The sequence below is a fragment of the Rutilus rutilus genome (assembly GCF_951802725.1).
Source record: "Rutilus rutilus genome assembly, chromosome: 3".
Lineage (NCBI taxonomy): Eukaryota > Metazoa > Chordata > Actinopteri > Cypriniformes > Leuciscidae > Rutilus > Rutilus rutilus.
In genome coordinates, this window is record NC_140211.1 from 51,180,973 (window position 1) to 51,201,026 (window position 20,054).

The 20,054-nt window shown below is 37.0% G+C and overlaps 1 protein-coding gene across 1 annotated transcript; it reads left to right on the top strand.

The window, feature by feature from the left end:
• The first annotated feature begins 418 nt into the window (after window positions 1–418).
• On the top strand, window positions 419–20,012 carry sepsecs (Sep (O-phosphoserine) tRNA:Sec (selenocysteine) tRNA synthase). Its single transcript, XM_084403769.1, has 11 exons — window positions 419–786; window positions 2,393–2,547; window positions 3,927–4,045; window positions 4,178–4,336; window positions 6,676–6,829; window positions 7,071–7,173; window positions 7,258–7,387; window positions 10,060–10,151; window positions 15,851–15,944; window positions 17,360–17,450; window positions 19,602–20,012. The coding sequence occupies exons 1-11, from the start codon at window positions 673–675 to the stop codon at window positions 19,834–19,836; spliced, it is 1,446 nt and encodes a 481-aa protein (XP_084259895.1). The 5' UTR covers window positions 419–672; the 3' UTR covers window positions 19,837–20,012.
• Window positions 20,013–20,054: the final 42 nt, after the last annotated feature.

The window sequence follows — 20,054 nt, forward strand, 5'->3', positions numbered from 1 at the left end:
CATTTATTATAATGGGTCTATGTGAAGATTTTCTAAAAAGTTGTTTCATCAAAAAATCACTTTCATAGAGTTTTCATAGAGTTCAGTAGCAGTATTTGTATCCGTGATACTGGCCTTTTTTCATAAAAGTATTTTAAATATAGGCTACTGACTTTGTTGTTTTTACATAAATTTGGAGAATAAAATTACAAATTATTAAAATAAAAAATATAAAAGCTTTAATGTTTGATGCGATTAATCATGATTAATTATAGAAAAATGTGCGATTAATTGGTTATTTTTTAATCGATTGACAGCACTAATAATTATTTAAAGTTGTTCCTTCCTATGTAATGACTGCAACGGTGCATGAATTCGCTGATGTCGAGGACTTTAACTTTGAAATACAGACCTCATTAAATGGGTGGAGTTTCGACCTGGAAGTAAACAGTACACTTCAAGCTGATCGATTTGAAACTCATGCTGACTCAGAGATATTAGAAAATGTTTAACCTCACATCTGCTTATCCGTAGCGTAACAGTCACGCAAGCACATTACTGAAACCACTGTTTAGACATACAGCGACAAACTTCAGTGTCACGCAGCAGCTGGTCGTGTCTGCGTGCACGCCACTCAGCACGCGCTTGTCACTGTCATATTCTCCTGCAGCGCTTTTTAAAGACTGAAAGGACATGAACAACGAAAATTTCATCCTGAGCGAAAAGTTGGTCTCGTCCTCATATGTGCGACAGGGTCTGCAGGCTCGCCGCGGTCATGAACAGCTCATCCGAGTCCTTTTACAGCAGGTAATCACTCTATGATTGACAACTGCTGACTGTCCATGTACTGGTTTGACAGAAAGAAAGAGACATGGGTCAATGCCATGAGGCTCTTTTTTTATCTGGGCCATTATATAACATACATTTTATAACATTTAAAATGCGTTCTATGTTGAGCACATTTTTAATTTCTGAATTAAAATTATATTAATTTGATACGCTGTGATGTGCAACAAAAACTAGCTTACTCTGCTTAATATATATCAAAAAAAAAAAACAAAAAAAACGAGCCTTGCCTGTCAAACTGCCAAACCATTTGAAAAAGAAGTATACTTTAGCATACATATACAAAGAGTACTTATTAAGTAATAGGCCTGGTTTCACAGACAGGGTTTAGATTAAGCCAGGATTAGGCCTTAGTTCAACAAGGACATTTAAGTAGCTTTTATAAATGTGCTTTAAAAAACATTACTGGTGTGCATCTTGACACAAAATAATGGCATTGTATATATTTTAAGATATGTCAGTGCAAGTTGCTTTCAATTAAAACAGCTCAAACATGCATTTTAGTCTGAGACTAGCTTAAGCCTTGTCTGTGAAACCAGGGGATAACCTAAAATATATAATTTGCAATATTGAATAACGCATATGTTAATGTCAACACATAACATTATAATCAAGTACTTTACATGTGTTTTAGTCGACAAATCAAAATAAGTGTACTTCATTAAAACACAACAAAATATTGTTAAAACAGTGATTTAAAATGGACTTAAATTTGACATTATTACAAAGTGCACTTTTTAAAAGTGTATTTAAGTGTTAAGAAACAGTCATGTTAGTGTACTTTAAGCCTTTTATTTCATCAATATTATATTATCTGCCAGCACAGTTTATTAAAAATATGCTTTAAAGATTTGAAGTAGGCCTACACTACTAGTGCACATTCAATAAAACTAAGCGCACTTCTTCACAAGAAGTATCTTAAAATATCAGATAGTTTGAAATTTTTATTACAAGAAATGGTTAGTTCAGGTTGTAATATGTCATGTGCAATTATATTTATGAATTAATAAAAAAAAAAAAACTCTTAACCTTTACCTTTTTAAAATAATGATTAATATGTATACGCTCACATGTGTGCTATGTTATACAATTTTGTTTTAAAGTCCCCATGAAATCAAAATTTCAGTTCTTATTTTTTTACCGAATGTTGCAGTGTTTATTATAAATGATTTAACATTTCATAATTATTATTTTTTTTATTTATGTGCACTCGTAATCTTTAATCAAAAACATAAATCTCCCCTCCCCCTCCAAACGACGTCTGTTCTCTTCATGACGTGTGTCTCGGCGGAGAGTGGGACTAAATACCCTCCACAACTGGCATTTAGTTAACAACACCCAACTTTCTACGACCCAATCAAAACCCGTGGACGAAATTAAGTCCCGCTCTTCGTTTTTTTTTCTTCTTCCAGAAGCCGTTTCACTTGGATACACATCACAATAGGGAAGAAAAGACTATCGCAACTTCCGTTTCATGCCGACTTTAAACTAGATTTTCAAAAGATTTTTTATCATGGTGGACACATAAATGAGTGCTTGTGACTATCAGGTTTCTCTTTCCTTGTAGGGCAAATGTCCAGAGGAGGGATGGAGTGAAAGCACCATAGAGCTCTTTCTAAATGAGCTGGCCGTCATGGACAGCAACAACTTTTTAGGGAACTGTGGTGTGGGAGAGAGAGAGGGCAGAGTCGCCTCCAGCCTGGTGGCCAGGAGACATTACAGGTTGGACACATTTAAGAAATTCATGTGAATTCATTAGTTAATGGGTGTAAGTAACAATATATCATGTCACAAGATATCACAATACAAAAATGCAACAATATGCATCATGTATAGTTATTACAGGTTTAATTAAGCATCAAATATGGTAAACCTAGAGGGTCACACATTTGCACTTGCTATTTCTATTCTGGTGTGGCCATTTTAGTGTACATGGGGAAGAAGTAGGCCTACCGAGTCCAAACCTACTAAAGTCCTGATTTCATACCAAATTTAGGATTTTTATGAACAGTACCCTTTGTCATTTGTTTATCATATGTCTTAGAAGTAATAATTAAAAAACGTAACATTTTAAATTGGATTTGTTTAAAGTATCGTATTGTGAGATTAGTATTGTGTATCGAACCAAATCGTGACATGAGTGTATTGTTACTAATAATTATTGTGCCCCTATTATGCTTTTTCAGATATTACTTTTCATGTAGTGTGTAATATAGTTGTTTGTGAATGTAAAAGGTCTGCAAAGTTTCAAAGATCAAAGTGCAGATAAAGAGTTATTGTCTACTTCCTGCAAAAACCTACATAGGTAGGTTTGTAGAACATTTGCATAATGCCAGCATATGGTCTGCCTGCAAACATCATCTATTTTGCCCCGCCCTCAAACACTGTAGTTGTAGTTGAGACTGGAAGAGTTTGGTTCGTGTTGTTAAACATGTTGAGTAGATACTGTTTTCTGTGCTGCAAAAGCAAATCCACTTTGCATACACTTTGCATGATGAGGACTCTGGGTTGAATTGATAGAGTAAAACCAACGCCATCGTTACTGTTTGTATCACTGCATCAAGTGCTGAGGAAGCCTCCATGGCTGAAATTCAGATATAGTAATGAACCAAACCTTGTTTGGTTTCTGACACTCGCTGTAAGCGGTAGACCAATCTCAACAGACTGGGTCATCTGACCAATCTGGGGTGTGTTTCCCAAAAGCATCATTAGCCAACTATGGTTGCAAGTTCCATTGAATTCTATTGGTAACGATGGAACTCTCGCGCGACCATAGTTGGCTGTGGGAAATGCAACCCAGAGTAGAGTAGACCAATCATAACAGACTGGGCCATCTGACCAATCAGAGCATAGTAGGCTCTCAGAAAGGAGGGGTTTAGAGAGACCATATCCTTCATCAAACCAATTCAGACACTGTGAGAAAAGAAGTGATGCTGCAATGTTTCTTATGAGAAAAGTATTTTTTGAACTTGGAGGCCTAGAAAAACAAAGCTAGGAACCTTTAAAATAGCATGATGTGTGCAATTTATTAAAAAAAAATATATATATATATATATAAAAAAAAAGAATTTACTATGAGGCTTTGGTGTTTTTCCCCTCAGACTGATCCATGGAATTGGCCGATCGGGTGACATTGCTGCTGTTCAGCCTAAGGCTGCTGGTTCCAGCCTCTTGAATAAAATCACTAATTCAGTAGTTCTGGATGTGCTGAAGTTTACAGGTACTTTCTGTGATGTTTTATTAAACAACATGCTTGGTAATGGGACACATCACTAAGCAGAACAAACAAGCAAACAGCAAGCCTTCGCTTATAATCCAGTGTTTTTGTGCATTTTTGTAACTGTTTTCACAGGTGTTAGGAGTGTGTCCTCGTGCTTTGTGGTCCCCATGGCGACAGGAATGAGTCTCACGTTGTGTTTCCTCACCCTGAGACACAGGAGGCCAGGAGCGCGCTACATCCTCTGGCCTCGCATTGACCAGAAGTCCTGTTTTAAATCCATGGTGACTGCTGGTAAGATTCCCTGAGGGCCAGTTTTCAATACAGCCCACCACAGAGAACACCTGTGTTATCTACAGTTTATACTCTTGTAGGTTACATTGAATTAGCTTTTATATTTATTTTTTCAGATTTCATTTTAATTTTAGTTTGTTATTTTGTTATATGCTTTTGTCATTTTTGTTATTTTAAAAATATATATTTATAGGCAACACTTGATTTTACAGTGTTCTTGTTACATGTCTTACATGTAGTTACTATAGTAATAACTATAAATTATGCATAATTATATGCAACTAACCCTAAACCAAACCCAAATCCTAACCATAACCCTATAGTAAGTACATGTATTTAATTAATATAACTCAGTACTTCATTTTATAATTGCACTGTAACAAGGACACATTAAAATAAAGTGTAACCCTTTAGGACCCACTTTATAGGGTTTTACCTACTGTGTACTAAGATTTAAATTAATCATTTGATACAATGCACTTATTGTGTACATACATGTTTTTACTTTGCACATATTTAAAAAAAAAAAAAACCTACATGTAATTACAGCTGTAATTAATTGTAGGGATGCACGATATAGCATTTTGGCCGATATTCGATATGCCGATATTTTCAAACTAATTTTGTCCGATGCCGATACCGATACCAATATATATACACATTTTCCCCCTGATATATTTACACTTTAATTTTACTGAAGAGAAATCCAAGTCTCTCTCCTGTACTACCTTTACCGTATTACACTCATGTGTTGTAGATAAGGCAATACACAAGACAAACAAAACAACATTTGATTCTACCATAAATGTATAATTTTACAAATGTAGACAGACATTCACCCCTGGAAAATAGGCAAATTATTTCACTTGGAGAATAAATGATATGCTAGTGCCACATTTTATTTTTAAGTTCAGACTTCAAACTTCAGTCCTTAGGAGTAAAATAAATATAAATAAATTTTCAAATAAAAAATGTACATCTTCTACTTGAACAGGTCTACCAAATGCTCCCCTGTTTTCGGTGCTGATGCGGTGGTGACCCGTTCATGTAACATGTAAGGGTGGCGCTGCCAATAAAGCAACTAAAAGCTGTCACAACGAACCGCAAAAGTAATGATTATGAATATGTCAAATATAGCAAGGAGACATTTTAATTGTTTATTAATAAACAAGTGTTTTCTGTGTCGGCTGCAAAGATGAAGTTGACGATGACTCGCGATCTTCGCAGTAGTGCACGCGCCAGAGAGAAATGCACATTTCGGATTACATAGTTTTCTTTCGTTTTGAATTGTTCTGTTTAAAAATATGATTTCAAGCGTTCTGTAGATAATAGATATATTTCTCAGGTCTGTGAGGCAAGTAGGCTATGCTGAGTTTCGTTTCATTTATGAGACTAGCTCCAATTCAATCGCGGGCGCCTCCGTGTCGTGATATCAATTATCTATTATCTGCTTTACTTATTATTTATTAAATCCAGGCAATTGGTTGATGAAACATTGATTAAAATTAAGATACAATTAATACTAAACGAAATTCACTTAGAAAGGCTTTGTGCTTTCTGTTTGAGGTCTCTGTGGAAGTTTTAAAGCAGTCTCTATCAGTGCCGCTTTCAGAGCGCTCACGTCCGTAACCGAGAACTGTCACTGTTTTTCCTCATAAATGCGAACACGAAAAATAAAATAAAATGAATATTTTATGCTCTGTGGAGAGCATAGTAGCTTGGAGAGTTTACATTAGTAAGCTACAGGACATACAGGACATTGTCTTTCAAAACATGACCTGCAGGAAAGAGAAAAAAAATTACTGCGTCATTGTACCCAGCACTTCTGAAAATGCACTTGCAAATGCGTCTCTGTCCCCAGCACATTTCAAACCAAACTGACGCCCATGCTCAAAATGCCTCCACATGTTAAGTTACTGGCCCTCATGCACGGTCGTCACGTGCACATAGGAAACACGCCACCCTATCGGCAAGGCTCATCGGCAGAAATGATCATATTGGCCGATGCCGATGATGGTCATTTAAAGCTTTTATCGGCCGATACCGATGTTGTGCTGATATCATCGTGCATCCCTAATTAATTGCATCTACAATTACACTTTTGACCCTTCCCTTAGTCCCTAACCTTACCCGTATCCCCCTCAGTAGCATCAAAAGCGTTTTGCAGTACAACATGATCAGAATAAGTACATTGAAGTTAAAGACACCTAATATAAAGTGGGATCCGAATATGTCACAGTTGACCCTCATGGTGCTTTTCTTTATATTAGTGTAGTTTTTTATTTTTTTTATTAACTCTTTTCACAAAAGTACATAAAATGTTTTCCAACTTTTGAAAGGGTTTGAACCTGTGGTGATCGAGAATGTCTTGGAAGGAGATGAGCTGAGAACAAACATGGAGGAAGTGGAGAGGAAGATTGAGGAGTTGGGTGCTAAAAACATCCTCTGTGTCCATTCCACAACATCCTGTTTTGCGCCACGTGTCCCTGACAGGTCAGTTTCTTTACTAAAACAAATCTTAAGCCTGCAAAGTTTCTGTAAGCATGTAGACATAATGTTTAAAGGAACAGTTCACCATAAAAAGAAAATTCTGTCATCATTTACTCACTAACAATCCGACCCCATATTATTTTCTTTCTTTTGTGAAACACTAATGGAGATATATACACACACACACATACTGTATATTGCACAGTCAATTTGCATAGTGACTTTATTTAGTTTCTTTTTACAGGCTAGAGGAACTTGCTGTTCTGTGTGCCAAGCACGATATTCCTCACATAGTCAATAATGCCTATGGAATGCAATCATCCAAATGTATGCACCTTATTCAGCAGGTAACGTACGTTTTTGTGTAAATTTACTGCAATAATTTACTTTATTTCAATGAAACCAAATTGGCTTATGAGGTTGCTTTATAGGGGGGTCGCGTTGGGAGAATCGATGCCTTTGTCCAAAGTCTTGATAAAAACTTCATGGTCCCTGTTGGTGGTGCCATCATCGCAGGGTTTGATGAGAGCTTCATTAAGGAGATCAGTAAGATGTACCCTGGTATGCATATTTTCTTTAAATAGCAAATATGTTGTAGATGAGTAATCTGTTACAAACTTAAAGGTATTGCAGAGGATTTTCTTTTTCCGGGTGGATCATCAAGACTATTGGTCCTCCTACTTGTCAATCATTCTGGTGATATGTTTACGTAAGGCCGTCGTACGTGCTCGTCCCTAGGTAGTTTTCGCTTTCTGCGCATGCGCACTTTCGGGTGTATGTGTGTGGTGCGCTACGGTTTCAGCCATTCATTGAAGCTCGCCCGTTCTCACCGGGTTTTTTCAAAATGTCTGATGATCGCAAGAGAAAAAGTGTCTACGAATTGTATGACAAGAAGAGAAAGGCCTCTGAAGAAAGAAACAAGACCAGAGTTTTTTTTTTGAGAATATTTCACAAGCTGGTGTGCGCTAAAAGCACAGGTTGGGCTTCCCACTGATGGCTCAGTCGCGAAGTTTCTACTCGACAGGTAAAGTTTGGCATGCTATTTGGAGAAATCCATTTAAAATCACTGCTAGTAAAAGTTAATGTAAGCTATGATTAGCGATGCTAGCCCTGGCACAAGTCACGCACCGCGCAGACACGGTAAACATCTCAATTTGTCTAAAGTAATTATGACCAAATGGTAAAAGGTATCACCTGAAATGTTCTAAAACCTTGTGTGTTCATTTTTGATAATTCCTATGTGTTCACATAGTATTTATTTATTACACAAATGCAACAAGCTACTTCTCCATTGCAGATCATGTCTTGAGTCCTCATTCAATCGATCAGTATAATAAGTCAATAAAACATGGAAGGGCATTTGACATTTTGTCTTGCATGAATGTTTTTGAGTTAGTGTTTTTGGGAGAATATTTCACACGCTGGCGTGCGCTAAAAGCACAGGTTGAGCTTCCCACTGATGCCTCAGTCGCGAAGTTTCTACTCGACAGGTAAAGGAAAGTAGGCTTGTATGAGCCATGCCAACAGCAACTTGTAAACAGAGCATGCGCGAGGAGAACTAGGCTCGTGCATGCTCTCTCGTGCACACGTTTAATAGGCGTTCCCTCTCGGGAGCAGGTAGAGTGTTGCGCATGTGCATTTTTTCAAAAAGTGGAGAAAATTCGGGAAAATCCTCCGCTATACCTTTAATGTCTGAAGTCAGACATTTGCATTTGAAGAGTCAAGACTAAAATACTGCTATCCCTTTAAACATACTGAATATTTACTGTAAAAAATGGTCTGCCTGAATGTGTCCATTTATTTCCTCTTGCACGTACACTATCTCTAGAAATCTAGAAAGAGTTTTTGTTTGTGCAGTGTGCCTCTTCAGAACTGCTCTCTGCTGGCTCCCACATATCCCTCCCACTTTTTCTGCACTGCAGAGGAAATCCCAAACACTCCTAATACTATTGATTCACTGAGTGTGCTAGAGTGAGTTAGACAGCGGAAAGCGCTTGTAATTTGGTCCATTGTCAAACAAGTGAATACCACTTATGAATTTTACTGCAGAGGTTATCAAATCCAAAGGATATGCATCACTATAAGGGAATGAACCAGTATTAAAATTCAGGCTGATACGACAAGCAGATAATAATTTTCATGTTATTGCCAATAACTATCATTCTATAATGTTTTGTCTAAACAACTAAAAAATAAAAATTAAAACTAAAATCGGTTGTTTTAAATGCTGCAAGCGAATTTAGGCATCACAACATTATATTGTACAGGACATATATTTTTTTTTTTCATTTAGAGATATTATGTGTGTTTTTTTGTTTTTTTTTAAATTGTACAGGACATAAAATTGTTTTATTCATTTAGAGATATTATTATTATTATTATTATTATTAGGGGTTCAAGCATGAAATGCTGAAACCCTATTGTAATTGTAAGGATTTGTAAAACGCATCGTGCAGGCCAAACCGTAAGGCCTAGAGACTTGAAACCTGGGCAGATGGTAGGCCTCAATTTGGGGAGAACCTATCAGAGTATGCCCCCGATTGGCCCATAGGTGGCGCTACAGCGACCAAAAGTACAAAATCGCTCATAACTCTTATGGCTCGTTTCCACTGAGCGGTACGGTACGGCACAGTACGGTTCGGGTCGGTAAACCATGAATCGGCTAGCGTTTCCACTGCCAACAGTACCCTTACTTGATAGGCGTGGTGTAGCCTATGCCGGAAAGAAGCGATCGACGTCATTTTCGCGCGAAGAAGAAAGCGACATAAACAACAATGGATGACATACAGCAGATCTGGTTCTTGCTTCTCGGCATGTTTGTCACAAGAAGCCAAGCGCCGCCGATTATGTGAAAAATAATGTGTTTTCAATATTCAAGCATGAAAACCTATTCTAGTAGAACCCAAAACCAAAATAAAGACTTTGAAATAGTCCATAATTGATACTTTTTAAATTATTTTAGTTTTTAAAGATTACCATTAGATCCCAGTCTAAATGCGGAAAAAGGCATGTATTATTAAGCATCCAATATCAGTCAATAATGCTAAATTCTTAAAATATCAGGCATCCTTATTATGTTTGTACTTGACTTTCTCTCTATGTACTGCTATAAAGTTTTGCAATGAGAAGCATTTCTTTAATGCATTAATATTTACTTAAGCAGTACTATTGCAAGCTGTTGATGTTAAGTTGAGATACCTGAGATTAAACTGAGATTACCTGCTCTTGTCCAGGTCGAGCTTCTGCTTCCCCGTCTTTAGACGTCCTCATTACGCTGCTCACACTGGGGGCCAGCGGCTACAAGAAACTTCTGTCTGAGAGAAAGGTAAAAATAAATACATAAAAAAGCCACTGGGCTCATAACTTCAAATTATATCTGGCCAGTATGACTGTTAATTTAGTATTATTTATATACTGACATTATTTAAATACTATATATTTTCATTTTAATGTTTTTTTTTGTAATTTTATGTGAAATTTTTCCCCTTTATGTTTGTTTTTTTATATTTATAAATGTCATTTATTTTTATTTCTTAATTTAGTATTATGTATATATTATTTTTTTATTAATATTAAATACATATTTTTACATTTTCAGTTTTAAGTGCTTTTATCATTTTTATTAGTTTTTGTTTTTTAAATACATTTCTAAATAGTTTTCATATGTTTTCTTTTTATTTCAATTTGAGTTTTATTTCAGTTTGCAATTTTAGTACTTTAACTTTTACTTTAGTTGGAGGCATTTAGTTTAAAGGTGCAGTAAGTGATTTCTTTTTTGGGGGAGGGGGGGATTAATTTTTTTTTTTTTTTTCATAGATAGGATCACATACAATTACTCAAAGGTTTCTTCACAATAAACAGAGCAAAAATTTACCCCCAGGTCCAAGCCACTGATCCTTGTAATAAAATTGCAATCAAAACAAATTACCTACAAAAAAATTTAAAATTAAAATAGATACATAAATACACAGATACAAGTTCAGATTGTACCCCAAATTAAATTCTTCCATCTTGAAGTTTTCCTGTCAGTTCATCATGCAGCAAACGCCGTTGAAAGTGGATCGGACCAAATGCCACAACACATTTGTAGCCAATTAGCAGTAGGGGGCGAGTCCACTCATTATGTGGGAGGAGAGAGAGTGAGCAAGAGGAAGATTTGAAGAAAGACTGTAGAAAGAGATGGCTGAGAGAGATTACAAAAAAGGTCAAAGGAATATCACAGGAAAAAGAAGGGTTATGATCAGGCAAGAGCTTTAGGATTCACATTAATATTAGAAAAGCTTTCCAGTGCTGGAGAGACCGAAGCAGGAAATGGAAAAAACAGTTGTAGAAGTTGCGTTGTTTCTGCTCCATATGCGAGTAACTTTGGTTTTTGCTATGTTTCACAGAACCAAGATATGCTGGTGTTGTAATGTTAGCTATAGTAACAGGATAGTTTTGAGTGTCATAGGAGCTCGTGTGTCATAGTGTCTGGAGCTCATGTGCTGCTGGTGTCTAACAACAAGATTGTATACTCTTGTGTACTGTATCTTTTTTTTTCTTTCTTCCTTGTTGTTTGTTCATCATCTTTGCTTTATTTTTCGCAAAGCATTATTTAGCTTTGCTTCAGCTATGATAAAGAGACATCCACTCTTGGTGCATTTTGGGGGCAGAGCAATGAAGGGAGGGGTGTGTTTGTTTGGGTTCATTTCAAATATCAACAGTGTTTTTCAGAAATCGCTTTCCGCACCTTTAACCAATATAAAGTCATTCTGTGGCCCCCTTGGAAGTTTACTGAGGACCCCTGCTTGAGAACCACTGGCAGGTGGGCATATTATCCCAATGAGACTTGAGTACATGGAGGAAAATACCATTAGCTATTATGTGATAAGGAACTTAAGGGGATATTGATTTACTGCTAATGCATCCGGATTATTAATAATTTACCACCTTTGTTGATCATATAAGATGTTCTCTGTGGTCGGATTTGGTGGTCTAACATGTTTTAGCCAAAAGAGAAAGAATATTTGGACCGTAACCATGAGAAAAAGAAAGTGCACTTTAGCATACTTTTCAAAAAGAGTACTTGTTACAAACTGAATGTAATTTTCCAACACTTATTTACATGTTAATTGCAATTAAATAAAAAATGTATTCTAGTTTAAATTTATATTAAAGGGATACTTCACCTCTGGAAAGGTGAATGTGTCATTTGGGTCATTTTTGTAGTAGAAATGTGAAATTATTTTTGAATTTGGAGCCTTCTAGACTGAGAAAAGCAAAAAAAAATATTTTCATGTGGATGAAAGACAACAACTCCCAGAATGCACTTGCTTCGCTGCCCTACGAGGCCACTCCCAAGCCACGCCTACCGGTTACAGAGGGCAGCTACTAGCTGACTCGAAACTGAAAAGTTTTATCTTGAGTCTCCGTGACGAGTCTGCCCGGGATTTCGAGATCGGCCAAAATGTCCGGGATTCGGCTTTTGCATTCTACACTCGCCATTCATAATGTTTACTGTGGCGAGCAGGATGAGACTGAGGGCCGTGGGAGAACGGCGCGAGGCCGGTGGTGTGATTACTGATGAGCGACACCTGTGAGACGCACCGGTCTCGTATCTCACGGAGGAGCGGGAATTTTCTTGAACCATTTTCTAAACCGCTGGTCCAATGTGGCTACAGCGTAATATCATACAGGTAAATTGTTCAATTAAGGTTTAAACAGTGCCTGAGTCCCAATTCGCCTACTTATACTACGACCTAAAAGTATGTACTTTTTTTGTGAGGAAAAAGTACATACTTTTGAGTGTGTAGCAAAAAAGTATGCACGTTCTGGGACATACTTCGATGACGTCATGCAACGTGAACGAGAACGTGGTTGCTTAGTTACGCACACCATGACTGTTAACAAAACATTTTACATTTCATTAATTCTTATATGTCATATATAAATGTATTTACTATTCCCATCTTTTTTTCCAAAATACATTTACAATGTGTCCTACCAAATTGAGGAGTGAAGCAGGATGTCGTCGTAGATCAACCAAACGCAGGTCGTTTGTGAGGCGGCTGGTTCTGACGTTCATGTGCAATGTGTGTAACGAAAGCTAAAATATTTAAAGTTTATAGTATAACTATTGTTTAACGTATTTTATACTTATGTATAATACTCAAAAATACCCCGATGAAAATGAACCATGCTTTTACTATAGTAAAAGTGTAGTATGTTTCTTTGGTTGGATTGATAAAGTTAACATTTGTACAGCCACAGTATTACTACAAATAAGTCAGTGTGGTTAAACTATGGTTAGTGTAAAAGGTGTTTATTTTCATAAGGGTTTATAGTAAATCTAAGACAGAAACATCAGAAGAAATACATAAAAAAAGACACTTGCATGACATTACTTTTTATTTCATCGGACCCTACAAGATAAACACGGTACTTTTTGGCACAACATAACCCCATTAATATTACGAGACAATAAAATATAACTTTAATAAGGGTTAAACATTTGAATTCTTACACTTAAAAACTGAGGGCGAATCTCCGCGGCTGCATCCGGCTGCCATGTTTACATCACCATAGATACCACCATCACCACAAAGCTTCTCCCTCCCGCACGCAATGGGTTGTGGGCAATATTAGCCGTTAGAGTGTGCATTGATCTACACTTCGAATTCTAACCGGAAATAGTAGACCATCCGGGTATCTTTGGAATACTCTTTTCAACATACTACGATTTGGGACGTACTAATTCTTGTTTCGCATACTATTTAGGACGGATAGTATGCGAATTGGGACTCAGCAATAGTTTCCATGACAGAGTTCTAAATCTTTTAATCTTACTACTTGCTATGAAAAAGCGGCAGCCCTTCCGGTGCACTCAGTGTCCAAATTATCTCACTTGCTTTCATTTACTCCTTCAAGTGGACTATATTAGTGGAATAATGTAGGGAATAGTGAATGAGTGTATAGAGGACGATTTCGAACACAGCTCAGCACTGCGGACTGAGGCGAAGGCGGAGCGACCGAGGACCAAGGCGGAGCTGAAGGGAAGGAGGAGCCCGACGGAGCCAAAGGGGTGAAGGGACAAAGTGTAGCTGATGCCCCTGAAGTCCATGGTGCAGGCAGTGCGACGACCGACCAAGGCGAAGCTGGAGGGAAGAGGGAGCCCGGTGGAGTCGAATGGGGGAGGAGCAGGGGTTGACAGGCCGAGATGGAGTGACGGCCAAGGAAGTTCTAGGTGGAGCTAGTGGGTTGACACTCCTGAGCTGGACTGTCAAACTGGAGGACCATAGCGCATCCTGGAGGGGAGGCGGAGCCAGCGTGGAAGGAGTTGAAGGGCTGAGAGAAGACAGTGCAGACAGGGTAGGAGGACTGGGTAGCGCAAACATGAATTTCACAAATCTTTGGAAATACACAGGACAGACAACTCACTCTTGAACAACCCTCTTGGCTGACAGGGAACAGCCATACAGTTTTTACTAGGCAGACTTTAAACTTTCAGAAGAGATGGGAGAGGTAGGCTTTGTGGGAACACTGATATCAATAACTGATCAGCTTGGTGATGGGACAGGAAAGATACACTCACAACAAGTGTAGGGCTCAAGTTCTTCCCCTCATACTCCACCAATAGGTCCACAGGCACAGATGCCGGCTCACACCCCTTGTCAGAAGTGGCTGGCTCGGGCTCTGGGGCGATCTTTAGCACTGGCTTTGGCTTTGGCTCAGGCTCGGGCTCATCATCTGTGGGGGGGCACAGGTATCGCTGGTGCTTGGCTGTTGATGGTGGCTGGAGCGCTGATTTCCTCCCTGCTCTCACAGATCGTAAACGGGGAACCATTGTGGAAAAGGACCCATTCCACTTAGTCTTTAAAGCTCCCTGGAGGCTCATCCTCAATGAAAAGACCAGGGTGCGCCTGCCCGGAAAAACACACGCAGGCTTGCGTCATCATAATGAACCAGATGTTGGAGCTCCAAGAAAGCCTGTGTGTGCGCCTCCAGGGATTGGTTCCCCTGTGAGAGCAGGAGGATTCTGACTGCTGCTAAATCCATAGTCAGTCCGATCTTCTGTCACGTATGGTTGAGGCAAAGATACCAAAATAAACAGGATTCTAGTGCAGCAGTCTGGTGTTTAATAACAGATAACGAAGACGTGATCGGACAAAGAACTGAACAGAACAGGGCTTAAATAACAGTGAACCAATCAAGCAAAACAACAGCAGGTGCAGGCTAATCAATCAGTAACCAAGGAGACAAATGACAGGGAAAACCAACTCATAGTAACACAAATACAGATAACACGTATCAGAACCCTGACAATTACAAAGTACAAATTTTAAGTGTACTTAAGTCTGTTAAGACAGTCATGAAAGTATACTCTCCTTAAGTACACTGAAGTGGCCTTTTATTTCATTGATATCTGCAAGTACAGTTTTTTTCTTCTTCTAATATTTACTTGTTTAATTTAAAGTATTTAAAGTGTACATTTCATATTTACCTTTATTTGAAGTATTTGAAGTGCACGTTCAAAGCATTTAAAGCATTTTCACAAGGGTGATTTGCCTGTGCAAAAATTCTATAGTCTTGTGGGTGATCGCTAGGGCATTGGTGTTTGGATTTTCCTTCTGGTTGCTAGGATGCATTTTGTTTGCATAATGTGGGCTGCTGCATAATATGAACTGTCAAAGACAGCAGGTTATTGTCTTTGTGTTTTCATACTGTCTTACTAACAGCATCATAATAGGGGGCTGTGACCTCTTACAGTTCATTTATAATTGATCCCAGTGGTGGACCCACAACTCTGCCAACACAGCTGATTCTGTTGACGCAATTACATTACAGCTTCAGATGGGAAAGCAGGTTGCGTGTTTGCCTGGAAGGGAGAGAGCTGGGGGGCTGGAGAATGATGCAGGTGGTGGGTGTACTGAAGGCCAGCAGACACAGAAATGCTACATTAGCAGAAAACAAAATGTGCGACAAGAAAAGGTGTGTAAAGTGGAGTGTGGAAAGCTATTTATAACTGGAGTTTTATATGGCCCACAGGAGCTGTACAGCCACCTGGCACAGGAGCTGAAAGCTCTAGCTGAGAGGCATGGGGAGAGACTGCTACATACGCCACACAATCCAATATCACTGGGTGAGAAATAATACATAATATATAGTGCCGTGTCGTACGAGCAAGAAGGCTGCTGCTGCTAATATAAAACAGTTTAATGAACAAGTATTGTTTGATTGTAAATAAAAATTGTTCCAAACGTTTTTGCATGTCGCACAAGGGGTCAAGGGTTGGTTGGTTAGCATAAACCTGTTAGCCCCTGACTGCAAAGAGCATCTCTGCATTTTTCTCTATTTACAACTGTTCAAATGTGATTATGTATTTTGACAGAATTTTTCTTTTGCAAACAACATTTAACACAGACACACGCACATACACACACACACACACACACGTTGGGTTTCCTTCGTTGGATTTTTATACTACAAACTGTATATTCTATCTCCTAAACCTACCATAACAGAAAACTTTCTGAATTTTTACATTTTCAGAAAACATCGTTAATATGTATAAGCTGTTTTCCTCATTGGGACCAAATAAATGTCTCCACAAGGCCGCACAACATAGGGTTATATGGCTCTTTAAGCATTCTTGTGATGCTGCACTTTGAAATCATTAAATTAATAGTTTTACTCTAAGTAGATTTTAAATCAGTATGTTTTAATAATCTTTTGCCATGCTTTAATGTACACTTTGTTTGTGTTGACTAACATACTAAATTATAAATGTAACTGTAGTGTGTTATTCAATATTACATTTAAAGTTAATATGCAGGTATATTAAATGTACTAAATTGGAACTTCATTACAAATGTGTAATTAAAAATATATTTAAATACATGACATATACTTTAATTAAATTTCTGTTGAAACTTGTATTTTAGTTATATAAATGCTCGTCAGTATATTCAGCAGTATTTTGTAAATTGTAAAATTACATATAAAGATGTACTTAAGTCCTACTTAAAATTTCTTTCTTCTGCTGAACACAAAAGACGATATTTTGAAGAATGTTGGTAACCAAACAGTTGATGTTGAACAGTATATATATTTTTTTCCTATAATGGAAGTCAATGGGGTACATCAACTGTCTGGTTACTGACATTCTTCAAAATATCTTCTTTTGTGTTCAGCAGAAGAAAGACATTTTAAGTAGGACTTAAGTACATCTTTATATGTAATTTTACAATTTACAAAGTACTGATGAATATACTGACGAGCATTTATACTGAATATACTGACGAGCACTGACAAATTTATACAGGTTTGAAACAACTTGAGGGTGAATTTAATTTTAAGTGAACTATTCCTTTAAGTGGGTTAGAGAAGCACTGCAGAGTTCAGCTAATTATATTTAATTTAAATTTAAACAAATAATTTTAGTTAAATTTCAGTTAAACAATTAAGCATCATTTTCAAACTATTTTCAAACTGAAACAATTGTACAAAAGTGCAAATGTATGGAAAGTTGTCTAATGTTGTTCCTGTACACTCCAGCTATGTCACTGAACCGTCTCCAGACACACAGTAACGCAGCAGTCACTCAGCTGGGCTCCATGCTCTTCACCAGACAGGTGTCTGGGGCCAGGTGAGCATATATACATATATGTTGTCCTCTAATTTCACTTCAAAGCAAAAATTTGAAAAAGTATAGTGGATGTGAAGTCAGTCTCTTCAAGTTCACACAGATGAGAACTAACTGTGGTGAACTGCATGCCCCACTGTTTGACAAACAGAAAGTGTCTAAATACTTTTTAACAATGTGTCTATTGTTATATAATCTATAACCTAACAGTTAACTAACTAACCTAGCTTTTTTCTTGAAATGTTGTGATTCAGAAGTGTGCATGTTGTTGTCCTTATGCCACTTAAAGTATGGCTTAACTCTCAAAAAACTTTCTGGGGTCAATGCAGCTTACATTTCACTTCTTATATACTGTTTACAAGCTGACTAATTGAATATTTTCACATCCCAAAGCTACATTCTTTTTCTTCTCTTTATATTTTCGGTTACACTTTATTGTAAGGTGTCCTTGTTACAGTGTAATTACACATTTAATACAGAGTAATAATAATTGACTACATGCACCTGCTATAGGGTTAGCATTAGGGTTTGATTTAGGGTTAATTACAGTACATGTAATCATGCATAATTTATAGTTATTATAATAATAACTACATGCAACGTGTAACAAGGACACTGTAAAATAAAGTGATACAATATTTTCTACTGGACACTATATGATCTGCTGAAATATTGATGAAACCTTCTTTCTGCTGTCCACTTTCATTATTTAAATGGGAGTCATTCTCATTCTCAAGGGTTTATCTTGTTGCATTATCCTCTCCACCTGCTTTTAGTCTGTCACAGACTGTGCACTATATCTGCAGTGATAGATGTGCAATGAATAAATATGACACCATAATTTCAGTTTGAACTAAATGTCAGTGAATTTGGAAAGAGCCATGTAAAACTCTCTGAATTGGCTCATGTTTTGTTTTAGAAACTCTTTCGCCTTGTAAGAGAGACTCTAATTGTCCCCATTAATCTTTTAGAGGATCAGTTTAATTTATCATTTTTAGTAAGAAATGAATCATTGTAGTGGTAATAATTAGGATGACACAACTGTTTGGAACAAGTATTGAGAACTTTTGTTTTCATTGTCCAAATTGCATAACATTAGATAAGCTTCATCAATAACTTACTGTAAAGTATGTTTGATACTTAGGAAATCTTTGAGAAGAAACAGTAGACAGAATAATGTTTAATGTTTCAGTAGAAAATAAATTATGGTGCCACTACCATATCGATACTACTGGAAATGTCCGTTTTCTGTCATTCGTCCATGCCTGTTTACATCATGTTCGTAAATAAATCACTCTATTCTTATTCTACTTGCTCGGATAACATTTTTTTTTAGATAATATACATGTTGTGTAACTTTTTTGTAGAAGGATTCTTGGTGTAGCTTGTCATGCATGCAGAAAACCACAGCAAAATGTTGAGTGTCATGTATTTAAATATATTTATAATTACACATTTGTTGTAAAGTTGCAATTTTACTACATTAAATATATTAACTATATATTTTATTATTTTGAATAAAACAACAGTTTATTATAATCTAATAAAGTACTTTACATGTGCTTTAGTATGTTAGTCAACACGTCAAAACAAGTGTACTTCTTTAAAACACGACAAAAAATTATTAAAACAATGCGTTGACGTTCTTTAAAGTAAAACTGTTCATTTGACACTATTACAAAGTGCACTTTTTAAGTGTACTGTACTTTTAAGAACTTCCACTTTATTTAAGGTGTCTTTGTTACAGTGCAATTATACATTTAACTACTGACTGAGTAATAATAATTAAATACATGTACTTACTAAGGATAATTATGCATAATTTATAGTTATTACTACATGTAACAAGGATGCTTAAATAAAGTGCTACCAATGAAAGTGTACTCTCTTTACATACATTCACATGGCCTCTTATTTAATTAATATGATATTGTCTTCAAGTACAGATAATATAAAGAAAATCTGAGAATGGATCATTTCAGTCAACTTCAGTCCCTTTTGCAGATGTAAAGCATAATCTGATTTGTCTCTTGCAGAGTTGTTTGCTTTATCTTGCACAGAAGAAGCTACTGAACAAAACAGTGATTTTCTGTAGGAGAAGCAATGCGGAAATGAATCAGATGGCTTGTTCATTCATGCAAAATTTTGTTGCAGGGTGGTCCCACTGGGTGTGGAACAGACCGTGAGCGGACACACGTTCAATGGCTTCATGTCACACACGGATTCCTATCCGTGCCCGTACCTTAATGCAGCCTCCGCTATTGGAATAACCAAAGAAGATATAACATTGTGCATCAAGAGACTCGATAAATGCCTCAAGAGCCTTAGGAAAGAAACCTCTGCAGAGAAGAGTGAGTCAGTATCTCCTGCTGAAGATTTGAAAGACTAAACATCAACCTAATGCTCTGGTTGTTTACATAGGATTCAATAGCCTTGTGTGTGAATGTTGATTTCAACGTATGGCCACAAATGCATATACGTTTGTTTCATCTGTGCATTTAGACTTGTGTTTGAAAGCTGTGTATCCTGACTGACAATAAATACAGATTATTTCATAATTTTAAATCATTTGGTGCTGTTTTTTTTTTTTTTTTTAGAACATCATTG